Source organism: Rousettus aegyptiacus, unplaced genomic scaffold (assembly GCF_014176215.1).
Source record: "Rousettus aegyptiacus isolate mRouAeg1 unplaced genomic scaffold, mRouAeg1.p scaffold_m13_p_19, whole genome shotgun sequence".
Classification (NCBI taxonomy): Eukaryota; Metazoa; Chordata; class Mammalia; order Chiroptera; family Pteropodidae; genus Rousettus; species Rousettus aegyptiacus.
Genome location: NW_023416294.1, coordinates 182,582 through 205,613, shown reverse-complemented (window position 1 = coordinate 205,613; position 23,032 = coordinate 182,582). Strand labels below are relative to the sequence as shown.

Sequence of the window (23,032 nt, the reverse complement as noted above, 5' to 3'; positions counted from 1 at the left end):
GCTCAGTGAGGACCTCCACCAGTCTCACCGGGAGGACAAGGCACTCCCCTCTTGGTGGAGATCCACTCTCATTATCTTAATTGCACCAATTCTAGGGCCTAGCCTTCTCCACTGTATACTACTAATAATAGCCCCATGTGTACTCCGATTCATTCAGGCACGCATCCACAAAGTCTCCCAGATCATGGTCAACCAGCTACTTTTACATCCATATGCTCGCCTCCCCCCACTGAAGTCCCGGCCTCAGACCCCCAACCTCTTCACCCCTGGTCAGCAGGAAGTAGCCAGATTTGACTCAGTACCCCTATACCAAAGAGGTCAGGCAGGGGGGAAGGATCAGCCAGATGCCTCCCAGCTTGATATCAGAATCCAGACCTTCCAGCCTGGACATGGAAGTCCGGACCGCCCAACTGATAAGGGCCCACCCTAAAGCTTTGGTGCCACCACCCTAATCCGGATGCTCAACTAACATTCAATTAACATTCCCCCATTCTATACCCTACCCCCACATAACCCCATCAAAACTACGCCGTCCTGCCCCAGCGTGAGACTTCTCTGGCCCCTCTCCTCTCTGGACCAGTGAGTCTCACTCAGGAGCCCTCTCCCAATAAAGGCTTGCTTTAAAAACTTTTCTCAGTGTGTCACGCGTTTACCTTACCAAAGTGACATTTCGTATTAGTGGGAAGCATATTACCTGGTTTAATGGTTAATGACTGAATATCTACTTAAATAAATCAATAATCAATACTGACAATACTCTTCCACTCATATATTTTTTAGATAGAACAATTATTTTCCTGTTAAACTAATAGTCTTTATTAATGCTAACCTTTGTTCTCTATGGACATTTACTCATTAAATCCTTGTATACTTTAATATTTCCCAGTTGATGCAGGACAGGGCAAATTTCCCAAGGTTAGAGGAGAAGGGGCAGGTCAAGCCCTGTACTGAGAGAAAAAAGGGTTCTTTGCTGACTACAAGGAATAGTTAAAAAAAAAAAAACAATAAAGGTAAAAGTAAAGTTTATTAGAGAAGGGAAAAAGCAAAGATAAGAGGAAACATAGACAAAAAGCCCTGCAGTGAGAGACAAGAGGACTCATGGCTGAGCACAAGAAGGAATTCAAATGTTCATCAAAGTTGCAGTCAAAAGGAAAGTTTATTAGAGAAGGGGTAACACTTTATAGACAGAGTATGGTCTCCCCTCAGGTGCAGAGAGTGAGAAAGCTTGAGAGGCTCAGAGCGACAGAGACAATAGAGAGAGAAGGGGACAGTGAGAGACAGATACAGAGTGAAGGCAGTAAGAGGGATTGAGAGGACAGAGGGGAACTTCAAGTGTCAAGGAATCTAGTTTATGTATCATTCTTTAGTTTCTGGAAATTACAGCTTTAAAGACTCTGTTTACCCATTTTCCTTTGATACATGCATACAAGGAGGAAGGATAGGAGTAAGCAGTGTAGAAAAGGTAAGTTATGTGTGGCTTGAAAAGCCTGCTGGAAGTCCCCAGCCTTTGACTCATAGGCTCCCCATCGTTTCGGCCTTAGGTAATGAAAGATTTTACTTTGTGTAGGGCACTACTGAAAGACTGTTTCCTTATCATGGTGCGAGGAAATGGGTGAGTTAGATTTTGTCACTTCTGTTTATTACTATTATTATTACTATTATTATTATTATTATTATTATTATTACTTAAAGGTGAAGAAATTGAGGGCCAGGTAAGTTAACTAAATTGTTTAAGATCAGAGCTACTAAGTCCCACAGGAGTCAAACCCTCATTGCATTCCTTTGTCCCTCTAAATTTTTTTTAAATGTTGGCATTTTAAAATATAGGAAATATCCATTAGGAAATACTTGCTATTAATACTTGCTAAAAACAAAAATAACTTTGCTATTTATTCTTGCCAAATTTTTAATAATGCAATGTAGTATTTATAATGTATAATATATAAATTACTTCATTTATATATTATAAATGATACATATTACTCAGAAATGCATGTAAATATTTTCCCATGGACATACAAATTTACAAGGAACAGCTGTTTGTACTAACTAAAACCAGAAAGCATCCGTTCATGCAACCACTAAAAATATAATAAAATACACACAATTTCTAAAACAATGTCACTGAAATTATAAGCAGCATATTTTGTATTTTCATTTATTTGAAGTTCAAGAAAAGGAAAATCTACGGTGATGAAGGTCAGAGCAGAAGTTATTTCTGGACATGTTTGAAGGGAGATTTTCAATATAAAACACAATTATGCGAAAATATGTAATATATAAAAGCATTTTAAATACACTGTAGTTTAGGCAGTTGGTTAAGGTTATTTCAATATATATTTCACATTTATTCTGCGTAAATCACAGATTAAGCAATATAGTTTCTGGAACAAATAGTCTGCAAAGTTAACTTTGTTTGTTTACCCTGACTGCCTTCAAAAGTATGACATTGAGCTCAAAATACATACTATTTTAGTGTTCGAGTTTCATTATTTGAGAACTAGTTTTTTAAAAGCTTTGGAATAATGTGTCGGAAAGTTGATTTTGATGTATGTTATATATTTTGACCATTGGTTTATTTTTATTATAGAAATTGATGCTTTTCTTTATAAACTGTTTTCTAATTTAGTCTGTATACGAACCTTAGAATATTTTGGTTTAAATTTTCATTGACATGCCATCAGATTAATAAAATTGGGTTTCCCACCTTATTCCTCCACCTGGACAATCTGAATTGTCCATATTCTGAACATGCTATCTCTATTCCTCGCTCCCTACCCGCCCCCCATCCCAAATTTAAAAGTTAGGCGGCAAAGGAAACAAGAGCATTGTTAAAGGTTTTGTTGTTGTTGTTTTTAAGAAATAGAGGCAAAATTATGAGTATCATACAGTTGTGAAAATGAGCACGAGTTAAATAAGAGTTTTATTTTGCTAGATCAAAGCACGCAGATTGGTGAGGAATAATGAAATTGAGATGCAAATGGCAATAAAACTGCCCCCGCCTCCCCCCCCCCCCGCCGCCCCACCCCTCACCCCGCATTCTTTATGAAACATAAAGTACCCAAGAAAACAGAATTTGCCAAGTGTTGGTTCGAGTTTCATTATTTGAGAACCAACACTTTGCGAAGCTGAGCCAAGCTGCTAAAATACCGAGATAAGACTGTCTAGAATGAGCTGCTTTAGAAGCTACAAAGTTTTCCATGGAAGTTCAACATTTTCTTTCTTCTATAGCCTCATTTCATGCGTGTTTTTCAGCACCTTATTTTGGAGTTACCGTATTTAAGAATGTGTATTATGTTACGTATGCTGGCGATTATTAGACTATCAATATATAGGTGCAGGTATTTAGTGGCTAATTTAATCAACAAAAATGGACGTAAAATTGTTCTATTTAATGAAAAACAGATGACCTTGAAACTCTAGCAGTTTCAATGGCGTTAAGATATTTTCTTACCAAGTTAGTACTCTTTTAAAAAGTCAAGCAAATTGAATCACTTCAGAATGCCGAATTTTTTATATGTTAACTATGTTTACATGGCTTATTATTAAATTGTTACATATGAAATAATAGTAAAATTGACATGAATAGAAGCTTTGATACCGAGAGTTACGAAATCAATGCCGAAAACAAACACGAGAAGGTCCGGGCTGTAAATTATGGTAAAAGGAAACGTCTCTGTAGCCAGTTACCAGGTTGTCACGCAGGCTTATCCAGCTGCGGTGGAGCTCCTGTTGGGGGACGGAACTGGCTCTGTTGGTGGGTGGTGAGTGGCTTAACTGGTCTTGCATTCGTGAGTGGGTGGTCTCAGGATAGCTTTCCTTGTAAGTAATGGGATACCGCCTCATGTCCACATGCTCTTGGCTGCACAGTATTGAAGAGGAGTCTGCAGGTAGTAATTTGTTACTTTTCTGTGGCATTTTGGCCTTCCGACGAGGTCGATATTTATAGTCCGGATATTTCTCTCGGTGCAAGGCGCTCAGTCTCTGTGCCTCCTCAAAGAATGGCTGTTTTTCGGCTTCCGTAAGCAATTTCCACTGATATCCCAGCCGCTTGCTAATCTCCGAGTTTTGCATTCGGGGATTTTCTATAGCCGCCTTGCGCCTTTGAGCACGAGACCACACCATGAAAGCGTTCATGGGTCGTTTGACTCGGTCCTGTCTGCTATCTCTTTCTTTGTCTCCTGTATCACGGTTTGAGCTAGGTTTGTCTGTCCAAAGTAGGGAAGAGGTTTTCCCAAAGGCCAGCATATTTTGTTGCTGTACGCCCAGCCTGTGAGCATATAATTGATTACACCGTTTAAAACGGGAGGTACCCAAACTCAAAGGTGTAAGTATTCTGAAATTTTCCTTACTATTCAGAGACTTGTATTTACTGCAAGTTTCGTAATAAAATACTCAACTACTCCGCCCCCAACACCTCCCTTTAAACCCGCCCCTGGCCATCTGCCAAACACAACCAAGCTACCCATTCTGAAGTAAAACATCCTAATCCATTACAACAAGCTGCCTATTCACTCTACTTCTAATCTTCCAAAAGGAAGGCTGTAAATCCTGAAGGTGGATTTGGAAGTTGTCATGGAATATTTTCGTGTAATAAAATCGTAGGAAACTTCCCTCATACTATTTGCAAAATGTGACTAACAACTAAGGATTGCACAGCACACAGCTTATTAAAAATAAAAATAAAGTTTCAACAAAACTATATAAGAATAATGCCGAAATCACCAAGAAAATACAGTTAAAATGATGCCTGCATTACTCACAAATAATCCACGCAACCACATAGGGTTTATGCAATACATGTTGTGATGCGTTAATATTAGAAAGAACTGAAAAATTAATTTCAGTCAAAAGACTATGACTCCCTTAATTTATGTCCTTGCCACCTAATATAATATTCAAGATCCAAATGAAATGAGAATATATTCTGACTTTACTCAATTTAAAACATATCCTAAGGCGTAATCAAATGTTTACATTCCACTTATGCACAAAAACAGACTTTGTAAAGCTGGAAATCATTTACTATATGAGAAAACAATACACTGCTTAAAAACTTAAAACTGAAAACTACATTAAAAAGTAATACATACTATAACATATATGAACCTTAAAAACATCATCCTGGGTGAAAGAATGCAGACACGAGAGACCACACACTGAATGAATCCAAATATATAGAATATCCAGGAGAAGAAAATACAGAGACACAGAGATTAGTGGTGGCCAAGGACTGGATAAAGGAGAGTGAGCATGGGAGTAATTGCCAAGAGATGAAGACTTTCCTTCTGAGGTGATAAATTGTTCTGGAACTAGATACATGTGATTGTTGAACAACATTCTGACTGTACTTAACCCTACTGAATTTTATAATTTATATTAAAGAATAAAATGAATTTTATGTAAATACAATAATGAGAAATAAGAGACAAATAGGACTTCACAGATATCTATATCATTATGTAGAGGGTGGTAGTAACTTGATGGGAAGACAGTCAAGACAACTTAAACAGAGATAAATTTATTTTTGGACCTCTAGCTCTCATAATAGTGCCTGGTATATATAAAATTATTTAAAAATTTCTCCAATGCTTTAAATAAGAAAAAGGAGTGAAAATAGCCCCAAGTGTCAAAAAGAAAAAAAAAAAATCCATTTTTTAAAAAGGCCAAGGCTATGTCATCCTGTTAGTGCCAGATCTTATCTGATCTTGGAAGCTAAGCAGGGTTGAGCCTTGTTAGTACTTGGATGGGAGACCTATTGGGAATACCGGTTGTGGTAGGTGGAAAAAAAAATGGACATGTGTATTTAAAATAATGATTTTTCATACAGACACTAAGGGAAGGGGCATGAGGGAGGCATGGTATCCTTATATGTATAATATTATATCAGTTATTTACCTAATTTTTTTTTTAGTGCATTTTTTTGATGTTTCAACTCATTTTGATCTCAGAACCAGATCTGATTCTCAGTATCTGTGCCCTGGTACTATATTAAACTGTTCTTGTAATATTTATCTTTTATATCAGAGCATACAACTATGATCCCTTGAAATTCTGGGTACAACATTCCTATCCCCAAAATTTAGTAACTAAAAGGTTAAGGCACTTCCATGTTATATGACTACAGTTTTCTTATTCATTAATGATTGTGTCTCAACAGTTGTTAAATATCTTTTCATCAAAGAGACTCAGAAGAGAAGGTGATGCAGGTAAGACAGAGAAAATTTCCTTTTTTTTTTTTTTTTTTTTTTTTGAGGAGGAGGAGGAGGTAGAGAGCCCAAGGCCTGCACTGAGAGAAGGGTGGACCTTTGGCAGAGAGTACAGAAAGAATTGAAATACATGCAAAAGTTAGAGTCAAAAGGAAAGTTTATTGGAGAAAGGGTAACACTGCACAAACAGAGCATGGTCTCCATCAAAGGCAGAGTGAGAGAGCCTGAGAGAGGGACTCAGAGGGACAAGAACACTATAGACTAGAACAAAGAAAAAGACGGAATAAAAAGTACCAAGAGCAAGACAGTAAGAGAGACCAAGACAAAGACACTGAGAGGGATGATGAGTGTTTCGGGAATCCAGTTTATAAATAATTCTTTAGTTCCTATGAATTATGGTTCAAAAATTTTGTTTTATCCTTTTCCTTTGCTATGGACACACAGTGAGAAAGGGAAAGGGGAAGTATATATAGTCTGAAGGGCCTGCAGCAGTTCCCAGGCATTAATCCATAGGTCCCCCACAGTTTTAGCCATAGGCAATGAATTGATTTTATTTTGCGTGGGGCACCACTTAAAGATTCTGTTGTCCCTGCTTCCCCTTCACAGGTGTGGGGAATGGGATGTTAACAATCCAAGCAGAAATCTTCTTTGTTCTGTATATGTCCCCCTGGCCTGGCTGCATGATTGATAAGTACATTGCAGTGTCTCACTGTGGCTTGATTGACATTTTAATCCCCTACATTAAAAGGAAACAAAATTTGCTAGATTGAAGCTGCTTTGGGGGGTATTTATTTTGAACTGTTTGTTAAGAAATAAGACTCACAAGGAAACTTTGATTCTCCCCACTTGCTGCCAAAAGATTTAGACAGAGAAACCTGCTTTAGGAAGTTATCTTTGACTTAATCTCCTTAAAAATTTTCACTCTAGCATTAGCCAGGAAACCTCCAAAGTCTATTAGCTAGATATCTACCTTGTCCAGCAAGAATGCTTCTGCCATGTATGTTCTGTTTTTCCTCAACCACCTGTAAATCTCCTATGTCACTTATGAAATCTAAGACCCTGTTCCTTCCTCTTCTTTCCCCTTTGTCCAAAAATGTCATATATACCCAACGTTGTCTCAATATCTTTGGAATTTTTGTAGTTATGTGAATTTCCCCTGTTCATATATAAAATTTTAATTTTCTTCTGTTAATCTGTCTCTGTTAATTTGATTGTTACTCCAAGCTAGAATGACTGAGAAAGTGGTAGAAGGAGTATTACTCTTTTTTAGCCCCTAGACAATCATTCTTAAGTGGTAGGAAGTGATTTGGTAACCCCCTACGCCACCACCCCTCTGTTATAGTAGACATTCAATGTTATTTTCTATTAGTTTCAGGTGTACAACATAGTGATTAGACATTTATGTAATTGATGAAGTGATCTGCCTGATTAGTCTAGTATTCACCTGGCACCACACATGGTTATTACCCTATTATTGACTATATTCCATATACTATACTTTACATCCCCATGACTATTTTATAACTGCCAATTTGTACTTCTTATCCCTTCCTTCATTTCATCCAGCCTCACAAACCACCTCCCATCTGGCAACTATCAAAATTTTCTCTGTATCTGTGAATTTGTTTGTTTTGTTCTTTAAATTCCACATGTGCATATATCATATGACATTGTCTTTCTCTGTCTGATTTATTTCACTCGGCATAATATCCTCCATGTCCATCCATGTTATTACAGATGGTAAGAATTTATCTTTTTATGGCTGAGTAATATTGCATCGTCAGGAGGATAGTCTCCTCTGTGGCCAAGGAAAAGTTAGCACACCATAGACAGTTGTTTGGTTTATTTTTAAATTTTATTTGTATTTATTTACTATTTTATATCAGTGTTACTTTTGTTTTTAATTTTTTTTTATGGTGACATTGGTTAACGAACTCCAATAAATTTCAGCTGTGCACTTTAATTGTAGGCATATATATTTACATTGTGTGTTCACATCCCATAGTAAAATTTCTTTCTGTCACCACATATTTGGCCCCTGTTAACAACAAAACAACTTCCTCCCTCTCCCCTTCCCCCTATCCTCTGGTAACAACTAGCCTATTGTCCATGCCTATGACTTTCTGTTTGTCCTATTTATTTGTTGCTTTTAAGCTTATATCCCACATTTAAGTAATATCATGCGTTTTTCAACTTTACTGTCACACTTATTTTGCTTAGCATGATTATCTTGTGGTTCATCCGTGGTGTTGCAAATGCCACTATTTCATCTCTTCTTATGGCTGAGTCATATTCCATTGCATACATGTACCACAGCCTTTTTAGCCAATCATCTATCATAAGACACTTTGGTTGCTTCCATTTCCTGGCCACTGTGACTAATGCTGCTAGGAACATCGATATGCCAATATCATTTCAAATATGAGTTTTCAAGTCTTTATGGTAAATACCCAATAAAGAAATTGCTCGATCATATGGTAGAGCAATTCTTAGTTTTCTGAGGAATCTTCGTACTGTTTTCCATTGTTGCTCTACCAATTTGCAGTTCTACCAGCAGTGCATGAGATTTCCTATTTCTCCATATCCTCTCCAACATTTATTACTTGTCTTGTTGATTGTAGCCATTTTAACAGGTATGAGATGATATCTCATTGTGCTTTTGATTTGCAATTCCCTAATAGGTAGCAATGTTGACATCTTTTGATTTATTTGTTGGCCATTAGTACGTCCTCTAAGGAGAAATATCTGTTCAGGTCCTCTGGCCATTTTTTGATTAGATCACTTGTTGTTTTGTTGTTATTGAGTCTTTTTGTTGCAATTTCAAAACAAATTACTTTTTCCACTTCTTTTTCTGATGCTTCTTATTAGAGCATAGAAATGCGTTGGATTTTTGAACGTTCATTTTGTATCCAGAGACTTTACTATATTTGCTTATTGTTTCCTGCAGTGTTTTTGTGGAGTCGTTAAGGTTTTTTATATAGAGAATCATGTCATCCACAAATAGTCACAGTTTGACTTCTTTATTTCCTATTTGGATGCTTTTCATATTTTTCTCTTGTCTGATTGCACTTGCTAGGAAGTCCAATGTTATATTGAATAACAGTGGCGATAGTGGACAGCCTTGCCTTGTTCCTGATCTTAGAGGGAAAGTTTTTAGTTTTTCACCATTAAATATAATGTTGAAGTTGGCTGAAGGTTTTTCATATATGGCCTTTTTTATGTTAAGGTGCTTTCCTTCTATATCAATTTTGTTAAGTGTTTTGATCATAAATGGATGCTGACTTGTCAAAGGCTGTTTCGCATCTATATAATCGTATAAATCTTATTTTTTAATTTATTTATGTGTTGTATCACATTAATCGATTTGCGTATGTTGAACCATCCCTGTGCCTTTTACACCACTCGATTGTGGTGTAAAATCTTTTTATTATGTTACCATATTCGGTTCACTAGTATGTTATTATTTTTGCACCTGCATTCATGAGAGATATTGTTCTGAAGTCTGCTTTTGTGTTATATTCATCAGATTTTACTATCAAGATAATATTGGCCTCATAAAATGAGTTAAGAAGTATTGCCTTCTCTTTAATTTTTTGGAAGAGTTTGAGGAGAGTAGATACTAAATTTTCTTTGAATGTTTAGTAGAATTCACTGGTGAAGCCATCTGGCCCTGGACTTTTACTTTTTGGTGAGTTTTTGATTACTGTTTCAATTTCCATTCTGCTGATCGGTCTATTTAGATTTTCCAGTTCTTCTTGATTCAGTCTAGGAAACGTCGTATGTTTTGGTCCATTGTATGTACCGGTCCATTTCTTCTAAGGTATTAAATTTGGTGTTATATACGTTTTCATAGTATTCATGAATGATCCTTTGTAATTCTGTGGTGTCTGTTATAATTTCTCCTCTTTAATCTCTTGTATTGTTTATGTCTTATTTCTTCTTTAGTGACTCTAGACAGGAGTTTGTCAATTTTATTAACCTTCTCTAAGAACCAGCTCTTTTTTTTTTTTGCATTTATTATTTCTATTGTTTTTTGTTTTGTTTTCAATTTCATTTAATTCGGTTCTAATTTTTACAATTTCTTTCCTTCTGCTGATTTTAGATTTCATTTTTTCTTCCTTTTCTACTTTTTAAAGATGAAGTGTTAGGTTGTTTATTTGGGCTCATTCTTGTTTTTGGAGATAGGCCTGTAATGCTATGAACTTTCCTCTTATGACCACTTTTGCTGTGTCCCAAAAGTTTCGATATGTTGTACTATAATTATTCATTCTGTGTATCTCGATCTCTCCTCTTATTTCTTCTCAGACCCAGTCATTTTTTAGTAACATGTTGTTTAATTTACATGATTTGTGGTTTTTCCGACTCTCTTTTTACAGTTGATCTCTAGCTGCAAAGCATTATGACCAGAGAATATGGTTGGAATGATTTCAACCCTCTTATGCATGGAGATCACAGATCTCTCAGGAAGGGCTATTTGGGGAATGCACCACACCTTCACCCCTCCCTCTCCTCCTGCAGGGAGCTCTGGCTATGAGAGGTACCTTCTTTGTTTCTCCCACAGTACAGGCCTGTTCCCTGAGTTCTGACCTGTGGTAACTCTTATGCACAGATCTCATGCTCAGAAGTGCTTGTGTGCAGGTTGGGTGTTTTTTGTTGAATATAAATGTTCAGCTCATTGTTGTTCTAAGAAGAGAGATCTGGAGACATCTCTCACGTCACCACGTTTCTGATGACACTGAGTCTTGTTTTCTTATCCATTCAGTCACCCCAATGCTTTTGATTGAAACATTTAATCCATTTATCCTTAAAGTAATGTTGATAATTAGATAGGAATTCCTATATAATTATTTATATTTCTGTTCTTTTTTCTCTTAAATCCATTTAACATTTTGTTTGTTAGTGATAAACTTTTTTGAGCTTTTTCTTGTTTGGGAAGCTTGTTATCTGTCCTTTGATTCTGAATGAAAGCCTTAGTGGGTAGAGTAGTCTTGATTATAGGTCCTTGCTTTTCATCAGTTTTACTGTTTTCTTCTAATCCCTTCTGTCTTACAGAGTTTCTGCATAGAAATCAGCCATGGTCTTATGGGAGCACCCTTGTAGTGTTGTAGCCACCAGCCCCCAAAAGACACATGGACCACCAGAATTCAGTGAGTTATAGGAAACACACTTTTTATTCAGCCAGCTGGGTCTGCCAGGGGTATGCAGATCCCAAATTAAGCAGCCCCAGAATGTAGAGGTACAGGGTTTTTAAGCCTGTCTAAACACAAAGGTCTATTTTTCTTCTATTCACTACCTGCTGATCCACAGATCAGTTTTGCAAGCAGGGATACAGAAGCAGAAAGCTCATTGTTAAAATGTTATGTTCCTATGGGTGACAGCCTATGTTTCCATGGGCATAGCCAAGGAGTAATTTTCCTGCAAGTAATAAATTTCCAGCGGTCACTTTTCAGCCATTACAGTAGGTAACTAATTTCTTTTGCTGATTTTAAGAATATTTGTCTTTAACCTTTACATTTTAATTAGGATGCGTTTTGGTGTGAGCCTGTACGGGTTTATCTTCTTTGGGACTCTCTGCATTTTCTAGACTTGTCACCTATTTCCTTAACCAGTAGGGAAGTTTTCAGTAATTATTTCTTCAGATATGTTTTCAAGCCCTCACTCTCTCTCTTGTTCTTTTAGTATACCTATGATGCAAATGTTGATATGCTTAATGTTGTCCCAGAGGCCTCTTAAAGTATTTTAATTTTAAAAAATTGTTTTTTCTTGCTGCTATTCTGATTATTTTCTACTACTTATCTTCCAAATTGCTGATTTGATCCTCTGCTATATCTAATCTACTATTGAGTCGATCTAATATAGTCTTCATTTCAGTTATTGTAGACTTCATTCTATTTTTCTGTGTTTTATAACTTTATGTTTATGCTTTCAATTTCTTTGTTGAAACTCTATTGAGTTATTGTTTTGAATTCTGCATCTGATATATTGCTTGTCTCTATTTTATTTAGTTCTTTTTCTGGAGCTTTGTTCTGTTCTTTCACTTGGGATTTGTGCTTTTGTCTCTCCATTTTGGCCTCCTCCCTCTCTTTGTTTATATGTGTTAGTTAGGGCTGGTCTTAGTAGAGTGACCTTATGTAGTAGGTGTCCTGTGGGGCCCTGTGGCACAGTCTCTTTGATCACCTGAGTCAGATGCTTCAGGAATGTCTTTACTTGGTTGTGTGTGCCCTCCCGTTGTTGTTGAATCTTGGCTGTTCTTGATACATCAGTGGGTGGGGTTGACCCTCAGGCTGCTTAGTTTTGAGGACTGGCCATGACTACACAGCATATGAGCTGCCATGTGTGGTTGACTTCATGGAATGGGATTTGCCCCAGTGAGATAGGTGTCTCCCGCCCCACCATCTTTATTGAAATACAATATACAATTAGTTGCTTGTATTTACAGTGTACCTTTGAATGAGTTTTTAAAATTATAATTGGCACACAATAATATTTAACAGTTTCAGTTGTATAGCCCAGTGATCAGAGATCCACATAACTTACAAAGCAGTCACTCTACTTATTTATTACATATTTACTACAACATTATTAAGCATCTTCCCCATGCTACACTCTGCATCTCCATGTCTATTCTGCAACTATCCATTTGTACCTCTTAATCTCTTTGCCTTTTTTTTTTTTGCCATGTCCCCCAACCCCACTCCCATCTAGTAGCCCTCAAAATATTCTCTATATCTATGAGTTTATTTCTACTTTTGTTGTTGTTGTTTATTTTGTTCTTTAGATTTCACATGGACATGAAATCATGCAATATTTGTCTTTCTCTATCTGACCCACTTCATTCAGCTTAATACCCTCTAGGTCCATCAAGGCAAAATCTTTCTCCATCCCGTTCCTTTTAGTCTCTGTGTGTCTTTTAGTCTGAAGTGAGTCTCTCGTAGGCAGCAGATGTAGGGGTCTTCTTTTCTTATCTGTTCAGCCAAACTATTTTTTAGTTGGAGCACTTAAATCTTTTCCATTTGAGCTGCTTGTTAATCAAAATGTAGTTATTACCATTCTTTATTTATGTTTTTGATATGTTTTATCTTTAAAAAGTCTCTTCAACATTTCCTGTAATATTGGTTTGGTGCTCATGAATTTATCTTATTTTTCTCTAGAAAGCTCTTTATTTGTCTGATTCTAAATTCTAGCTTTGCTAGATAAAGTAGCCTTTGTTGTAGATTCTGAGTTTTCCACACTTTGAATATTTTTGGCCAAGCCCTTCTATTCTGTAAAGTTTGTTCTGAGAAATCAGCTGTCAGTTTTACGGGTGCTCCCTTGTAGGTAACTAACTGTTCTCTCTTGCTGCTTCCAATATTTTCTCTTTGTATTTAATCTTTGGCATTTTAATTATTATGTGTCTTAGTGTGGCCTCTCTGGGTTCATCTTTTTTGTGACTCTCTGAGCTTCCTGGAGTTCTATGTCTATTTCCTTCACCAGGTTAGTAAAGTTTTTCATTATTTCTTCAAAGAGGTTTTAAACCTAGTTTTCTTTCCTCAGATACCCGTATTGCACAGATAATGTTACATTTAATTTTGACCTGTAGACTTCTTAAATTAGTATCATATTCTTGGATTCTTTTTTCTTGCCATTCTGATTAGGTGTCTTCAGCTTCCCCATTCTTTTATTGATTTCCTGTAATATACTCTTTATCTCAGTTATGTGTTCTTCATTTTTGACTGGTTCCTTTTTATAATTTCTATTTCCATTTTATTTGTTTTATTTCTTATTAAGTTTCTTACTGTGATTATCTCTACTTTTCCTTAGTCTCTTAGTTCATTGAGCATTCTTATAACTAGTGTTTTGAACTCTGTACTTGGTAGTTTGCTTGTCTCCATTTCATTTAATGATTTTTTTCTGGAGTTTGTTCCATTCCTTTTTTTTGTGTGTGACATGTGTCTTTGACTCACAATTTTTGCTGCCTCCATGTGTTTGTTTCTATATATCAGATAGGGTTCTTATATTTCCCAGATTTAGTAGATTAGCCTATTTAGTAGTAGTCTTATGAGGGACAGTGGCACAATCCTTCTGGTCATAAGAGCTGGGTACCCTGGTAGCGCCCATCATGTGGGTTGTGTGCGGCCTGTTGTAGTTGAGATTGAAGGCTCTGTGCTCATAAATGGGAGTGATTGACTATAGGGCCGATTGTTTGTAAAAACTGGCTTTCGGGAGGCTGACCATACAGAGTAGAATTCACTTTAGTAGGGCTCTCTGGTGCCTGCCTAGATTGCCTCTTGGTTGTGTTCTTTTTGGACACAGCCCTTCCAATGCTCCAGATGGTCATGCTTGTCCCAGAGCTTCCTGAGAAGAATCACAACATAGGCCAAATCAGCTGTAGCCTCAACACTGGCCAGCACTACCTAGCAATCCACATATGGCTGCCACTTTGCTAGGCTTTGAGGTTCCTTAAGAAACTAAGTTGGGAACTTAAGACAGCTGCTAGTACTGGGTTTTGGGCTGCTCAGCAAGTAGTATGAGTCAGATGTTACTTGTTAGGGCTTTGTGAATCTTTGAGAGATTTTAGGAAAGTACACAGGATGAGCCGAGACAGACCATTTTTATGGAAAAGCCACTGGAAGAGGCTTGAGTGGGACCACAAGTTCGGGGAGGTGGGAACTCAGACTATCATCTGGTTCAGGTGACCTGTATTCAACAGGTTTATAGAGTCTAAGATATGGCAGCCACCTTTGTTCACATGTCTAGAGACCAAGGACTCAACAAGGAACAGTGTCCTCTGTTAATTCTTCTGTCTGGGAAAAAGCTACTCCTTCAACCCTTTCTCTGTATCCTGATAACTCATAATTCTGGTTATATTTCTAGTGCTTTTTGTGCTGCTGCCTCAGTGCTAGAGCTCAAGTGAGTGAGTTAGTCAGCAAGTAAGCCCATGTGCGGTTTCTTTAAGAAGAATGTCTGCAACTCCAGCTGCATTCTGTCTCATTCAGCCACAGTATCTGCTGATTTTCACAGCCAGAGTTTGTGGGGATTTCTCTTTCCAGCACTGGAACCCTGGACAGGAGAGCCCACTGTGGGACCAGGACTTGTCACTTCTCCAGGTGAACGTTCGCAACTGAGATATTCCTCCTGATTCTCAACCATGTGGGATGACACCATTTCACATTTCTGTTCCTCCAATGAGTCTCAAGGTGGCCTCTTATGTATATTCCCAGGAGTAAGACTTATGTTCACCCAGACCTCAGGTGATTCCCAATGATGGTTGTTTCATAGTTTAGTTGTACTTTTGATGTGTCCATGAGAAGGAATAAGCTCAGCATCTACCTTTTGGAAGCCTCTTTCTACGTACTGGAGGCCCCTTCTCCTCATTCTTAATCATTACATCATGATGCAGTGGTGCTGGCCCTTCTACCAGTTTCAACATGGCTTCATCTTTATATGCCTAGTTATAGGAATTCTGTTTAACTAGTCTTCAGGTAGGTGGTTCTCCACAATGGTTGTTTACAATTTGGTTGTAAATTTCATGTGATCATGGGAGGAGACAAGTAAGAATCTACCTACTCTCCACCAAAGAATGAACTTTCTGTCTCTAACTTATAAATACTTCAGTTTCAGTTCTCATCCATGGTATTAAAAGTAACGTTCTAAATCTGGAGTCTTATCACTAGTGGCAAACCTGGATCACAGCTAGGACTGGGACCCACACCTAGATTAATGGAACAAAATAGAAATAAACCAACACCTATGTGGTCATTAGTTTCTTTATTCGGTGGTGTTGGAAGAACTGGACAGGTACATGCAAAACAGACCATTTTCTGACACTATATACAAAATTAAATCCAAAACAGATTAAAGACAAATGTAGGACCCAAATTTATAAAACTCCTAGAAGAAAACATAGGTAGTACACTCTTTGATGTTTTTCTCAATATGTTTTTATGATACATATTCATGGACTAGAAACTGAAAAAATAAATAAACATATGGTGCTACATTAAATAAAAAGTTTTGCACAGCAAAAAAAAAAAAAAATCAATGACAAAAAGACCGCTTATGGAGTTGGAGAAAATATTCATAAATTATATAATCAGTCAGGGGTTAATATTTGAAATATATTTAAAAATCATACAATTTAACACTAAAAAACTCAATTTGATTTAAAAAAGGAGCAGAAGATCTGATTGGGCATTTCTCTGAAGAGGATGTACAGCTGGCCAATAGATATATTAAAAGATGCTCAACATCATTAATTAAAACAGATATGCAAATTAAAATTACATTGAGAGATCACCTCACAACTGTCAAAATGGCCAAGATCAATGAATTAACAACAAACAGGTGTTGGAGATATATGGAGAAAAGAGGCCCTTGTGCACTGTTGGTAGGGCAGCAATTTTGTTACTTTAAATTTTAAAGAAAAACGCCTTCAAATTCTGAACAAATAAAATGAAAGACACAGATACAGAAAACAAAGTGTTGGCTGTCAGATGGAAGGAGAATTGATGGGTTGAGTGGAAAAGATAAAGATTAAGGGCAAATTGCCAGTTATAATATCATCATCAAAATGTAAAGTACAGCTTAATTATGTATTGTGCCAAGTGGGTGCTAAAGTCATTGGAGTATTACTTCATAAATTATATAAATATTTAACCACTATGCTCTATATGTATAACTAAAATAGTATAATATTGAATACTGAATCTAGTTAAAAATATGTTTCTAAAGTAGAACTACATAGTGACCTACAAATTTTATCTCTGAGTATTTATTTGGAGGAATGTAAACACTTTACTTATAATAGCCAAGTTATAGGAGTAACCAATTGTCCATCAAATGAGAATTGGATAAAAACCAATTGCAATAAAAAAAAATGATTTTTTGAAAACTTTGTACAATCCACCATCTTTACGTTATTCAAATTATGACTTGGTCTTTTGTCTAACACTACAAAAACATAATGGGGTGGGGGTGGTACATACATAAAGGCAGTTTTTGAATGTTACAATCAATAATTAGAGTGCAAAGCACAGGAAATACCTTCTTGCCTGCCAGAAAGTCTTGCTACTGTTCTTTTAATAAAGGGTACTGAGATATTGAGAGAAAATTATTAACCAATTATGTAAACTATGCAGTGGAAATTTTACTCACCCATTATTAAATGCAGCAACTATCACTCAGCATGCTAACTTTGCACAAGATAACTCTCCTCTCAGCATTTCATGTCACCCTATTGAGACATATCTGCTCAGTCCATTCAGGTGATTAACCTTCTTTTCAGTGGGAAATGTGAATCCAAGACAAACTTCTCTAGATATGTTATTTTTAGTTTCTTTTTATGAATATCTTTGCACCCAAGCTCAAGAGATTAAGTCTTGGATGTATGTTTCCTACTTAAAAAAGGCTAATCGCAGCCCATCAACCTGTGACATCAAGTGTGTCTGACCATGAGGGGAAGGTACTGATACCTTTTAAAAATCTGCTTCCACCCTAGAGTCTGGACCATGCAAGTATCAACTTTAAACATTGACCTTTATTAAGCATAATTCTTATGTTTATTTTATACTTGTCATAGGAATCTCATTCTTAGGAATTCTGATGATTTTAGATTTACCATTGTTCCAAGCCTGTCAGCTCCCTTGTGTTTTGATTGCTTATTTTAAGTCACCATTGTTATTATGAAAGTGATTTATATGTATCACTGATTGTGATGGTTAGTCTTTGTCAGGCATGGACAGCAAATTTCTTTATCGGAATTTCACAGGTGATTGTAACTGCTTAACTGCTGACCTTCTTATAAGATGTTGAATGCCCCACCCTAAGCCTTATACCAACCATAGTCATAGTGACTCACTAGTACGCACTGTTCTAATTTCAGTCTATTTTACTTTCAGTAAGACTCAAACCTCCAATAATTACCTAATGTGTTTGTCCCACTTATGAACAGGCAATTAGGAATCTCTAGTGATGTTGTCACCTCCATTGCAATACAAGAAATGGCTGTTGACACTTAAACCAAGATCTTAAGAGATTACTGCAGACTATATGTTAGCAGAACAAGCAGTATGTGCACAGTACTTAATACATCTGATTTTTTATGTATAAACATTTGTGTCTCATGAAATAAACATTCATTTAGAAAGCATTAGAAAGGAAACCACTTGACTATGGATTTATTCTCTTTACTGACCATTTCAGTTGGATGGCAACAGGGATGTTAATACAAGTTGGTTTAGTAATTCTACTAGTGTTTTTGATGTTATAACCTTTACTTGTCATATATGGCGTATTATAATTATGAAAGTTCATGAGCAAAGCTTCAGACTGAAGTAGCTACCTAGACCTTTCCAAAAAAAAAAGTGATTCTTCAAAAATATTAAAAAGCATCAATGGTTGATTGATGATCATCCCAAAACTCTTGTTGCCCCCAAATTGGCCTGAGACATATTATCATGCTACACAAGCCTTGGACATGCCTCTTCAATGTGACTCAATCTGCTAGACATAGGGCTTCACTAGCAATGTTGGACACAGCTAGTAAGAAGACATCTAAGCATGAGAAGGCTATTTGAGCATCATTAAAATTATGCAGATTTTTATCAACAGTACTTTAACTGTAAGATCTTGATGAAAAAGGAGCAATGTGCAAAAAAATCTGAGAACCTCTAAATTAACTTATATCAGCCAGAGGCTGAGAGAAAGAGAAAGAGTCTGTTAATAGTGATGGGACAGCTAACAAAAAACTTCATGCTAGATAGTTCTGTATGTGGATTAATTTCCAGGTGGCTCTTTTTGTGATTATCCAAAAGAGAATAGCCAGGCATTATCAAATGCTAGGATGTTCCATTTGTTTATATGTGAACTTACTGAACTGTCACCTACAGTCTTCTTTGTGCAGAAAAGAGAAAGCCATTAGGAGAAATTTTTTTTAAAAATTGAGAAAAGAAAAAATATCCTGCCAGTAAATGCAGATATACAATAATCACAGTTAACTGACTAGTAAGTAGTATACTTAACTAACTACCAGAATCAATTATAAGAGCCATAGAACAGAAAGTTAAAACATGTTATCAAAACATAAAGAGGGGAAGGGTATAAGAAGATATAGCTTTTAAAACTTAGTGTGATTGAACTTAAATGCCTATCATCCTAACATAGACTGTGATAGATAGAAATGTGTGAACCTCATGAACCTCGTGAACCAAAACCATGCAAAAAATACACAAAGACTCGATCCAAATATTAAAGAAAATCCACAAGTCAAAAGGAAGCAGAGAAAGGACGCCGAATAACAACAAAAACAATATGAAACAATTAACTAAATGGCAAAAAGCACATACTTATTATCAATAATTATTCTAAAGGTAAATTAGATCAATGTTCCAATCAAAAGATAGAGGGTGGCAAAATGAATTTATTTGAAAAGCAATCTTTCAATGTGTTGCCAAAAACAACAACAACAACAACAACCTCAAAGCAGATCAAAAGACACACACAAAGAGATGGAGAAAGATATTCCAGGTAAATAGAAATTTTAAAAATCTGAGGTAGGAATTCTTATATTGGAAAAAGTCACCACAAAACAAATATGTGAAAAGAGACAAAGAAGGACATTTCATAATTTTAAAGGACTTAATTTCAGAAGATATGAAAAACCATAAATATATATGTACTCAAACAGGAGTACCAAAATTAATAAACATCCCAAATTAATGAACATAAAGGCAGAATTTAACAGTGCTATTATAACAGTAGGAGCCATTTTTTTTTTTTTTAAAGCAAGATTTATTGGAAGTTTGTGTTAGAAGATTGGCTGTGCCAGGGAAGGCTGCAGCCCTGTAGAATTTAAAGATGAGAACACAGAAGGTTATAATACACTCCAAAGGAGGTTTGGGTACCCAGTAAAGATGTGGAAACAATAGTTCGAGAATTGAGTGCTCCACTTACATCATTGAATGATCATCCATACATAAAATTATTAAGGAAATAACACTATTAAACAGCACTGTTCATCAACATGACTTGATATCTACAGAATTCTACAGAAGACACATTTTTCTCAAATGCACATAGACCATTTTCTAGGATAGATAATACACTAAGCCACAATACAAGCCTCAGTCGATTCAAGATGATTGTAATTATATCAAGCATATGTTCTGACCACAGTGTCATGAAACTAGAAATAAATTGCAGGAAAATAAATGAAAAAAAAAAGCAAATATGTGGAGGTGGAGGTTAAGCTACATCCGTCTAAACAAGTGAATCAAAGTGAAAATTCAATAGGAAATCAACAACTAACTTGAGACAAATGAAAGTGAAAACAGACACTTATCTATCTCGAAAAGCAGGAATAAACCCACATAACTGATTACATTTACACTGAAAGAAACTAAAAAAATAAAATAAAATAAAAAAGGAGGAACAAAAAAGCCCATGTGAGAAGATGAATAAAGTTATAAAGATATTAAGTAAACAAAATAAAAAATTAACAATCGTTAGAAAAAATTTAATAAAGATAAGGCCTGGTTCTGCCTTTAGCAAGATTCAAATGTCTGTTCACATAATTTACCTTTTTTTTTGTTTTGCCTTTTCATTTTATTTTTGAATAACTTTACTGGTGTGACATTGATTAATTAATTATAAGGTTTCAAGTGTACAATTCAATAATACATCACTACACGGTCATCCCCAAAGTCAAAGCTCCTTCTGTCACCCTGTATTTGACCTCTTTTAACCCTATCTACCTCCTCTTTCTCTGCTTCCCTCTGGGGACCACTAAATTTATGTAGGTGTTCATAAGTCTCTGTTTGCCTTGTTCGTTTGTTTCTTTCACTTTTATATCCCACATGTAAGTGAAATATGGTTTTCTGCTTTTCCTAAATGACTTATTTGGTCCAGCATGATAATTTTGGATCCATTCACATTGTCACAAATGGCTATGTAAAATACATTGCATATATGTACTACATTGTCTTTTATTTAATCATCTATCAGATGGCATTTGGGATGTTTCCATGTCTTGGTCACTATGACTAATACTGCTATAACATAGGGATGTACATATCTTCCCAGAATATAAAGATTTTGATTATTGGTTGAATTTTATTTGTAGTAATTGGTCTCTAAATTTTTCTTCTTTTTTAAACTCAGTTTTTAAGATAATATGTTTCTAGGAATTTAATCATTTTTTTAAATTGTCTAATTTGTCGGCATATAATTGTTCATAGTATTTTTAAAATCATTTTTTTATCACTGTTATATAAGTTGTCATATCTAGCCTTTCTATTTTGATTTTATTTATTGAGTTTTCTCTCTTTTTTTTCTGGGTGAGTATAATTAAAGTTATATAATTTATCTTTTCAAAAACAAGCTCTATTTTATTGATTTTTGAAAAATTTTTGTTTCTGTTTTGTTTATATTCACTCTGATCTTTGTTAGTTTCTCCCTTCTATTCTCTTTTTGCTTTTTTTTTTTTTTTGCTGTTTTTTTGCTCTTTCCTAGCTTAAGTGGAAGTTTAGATTGTTTATTTAAGATAGCTCTTGTTTCTTAGCTTGGGAAAATATTCATCACTTGTATTCACAGCATTATAGGGAGGCCCGTATTGTTATTAATTTTCCCCTTAGGAGTGCTTTTGCTGTATCCCATAGATTTGGGTTTATTGAGCTTTCATTTTCATTTATTTCATTGTATATTTTCATTAATGCCTAAATATCAATGTTAACCCATTTATGGTTTGGTAGCATGTTATTAGGCTCCATCCGTTGGTGTGATTTTTGTTTTTTTTATAGTTGATTTTTTGTTTCATAACATTCTGGTGAAATACCCTAAAAATACCAATTAAATCCATGAAGTCTAATGTGTAATTTAAGTCAGCTGTTTTCATGTTGATATTCCATCTGGGAGATCTGTCTATTGGTCTCCTACAATGACGTATTACTGTCCATCTCACTCTTTATATCTGTCAATATTTGCTTTATATATTTAATTAAACTGTGTTGGATGCATAAATGATTATTCTCTTGTTGGATTGATTCTTTTTTATTATAGCCTTTTTTGTCTCTTTTAGATTGATTTAAAATCTATTTTGATAGATTTTATTAGTATCGTAACACCAGCTTTTATTTTCTTTTCATTTGCAAGACATATTTTCTGGTGTATCTTTCATTTTGTATTTTTCACTGCTAAGTGGTTCTTTTTAATGGTTTCTTAGTCTTTTTATGCTATCTCTGTGTTGAAATTCTCACTGATTTTGTTGAACACTATTACAGCCAGTAGTTTGAACTGTTAGGTTGCTTGTCTTCATTTCATTCAGTTCTTTCCCACCCCTCGCCCCCCAGGCATTTACTCCTGCTTTTACATTTATGCCATGTTTCTTTTACTCCTCCTCATTTTGGCTGCCTCCCTGTTTGTTTTTGTGTACCAGGTGTGCTGTTAAAGCTCCAGGTCTCAGTAGAATTACCATATGTAGTATGTGACCAGGCTCTCTGGTCACTTGAACCTAGGTGACCAACTGTGTTCTTTTTTTTGATCATGTCGCTCTCTTATTGTAGTTGAGACATGGTTGGTATTGTGACATCAGTGTAAAGGAATGACCCTCTAACCGAGTGGACATGGGGAATGGCCACACCCACACTGTATCAGCTGCTATGTGGTGGCTGGCTCCATAAAGCAGTATTTGCTCCAGTGGTTACTGATGTCTGCTGAGACCACCCTTTGGTTGTGCCCATTGTGTGGTCAATTGGGTGGTGTTCTGTTGCGGTCTGAACCAGGCCATTAGGTGTTTTGGTACTGGAGTCTTTTGAGAGACGATCCTGTGGAGATCAATGTCAGCTACAGCC

The 23,032-nt window shown here is 35.9% G+C and overlaps 1 protein-coding gene across 1 annotated transcript in view; it reads right to left on the bottom strand.

Annotated features, from left to right (window-relative positions):
- Positions 1-3,069: 3,069 nt before the first annotated feature.
- SRY (sex determining region Y) overlaps positions 3,070-23,032 on the bottom strand; it is a 40,672-nt gene continuing 20,709 nt past the window's right edge. Inside the window, exon 5 of the mRNA XM_036235744.1 lies at positions 3,070-4,372. Within this exon, the coding sequence (XP_036091637.1) occupies positions 3,616-4,372 (757 nt within the window). The 3' untranslated portion in view covers positions 3,070-3,615. The remainder of the gene's footprint in view (positions 4,373-23,032) is intronic.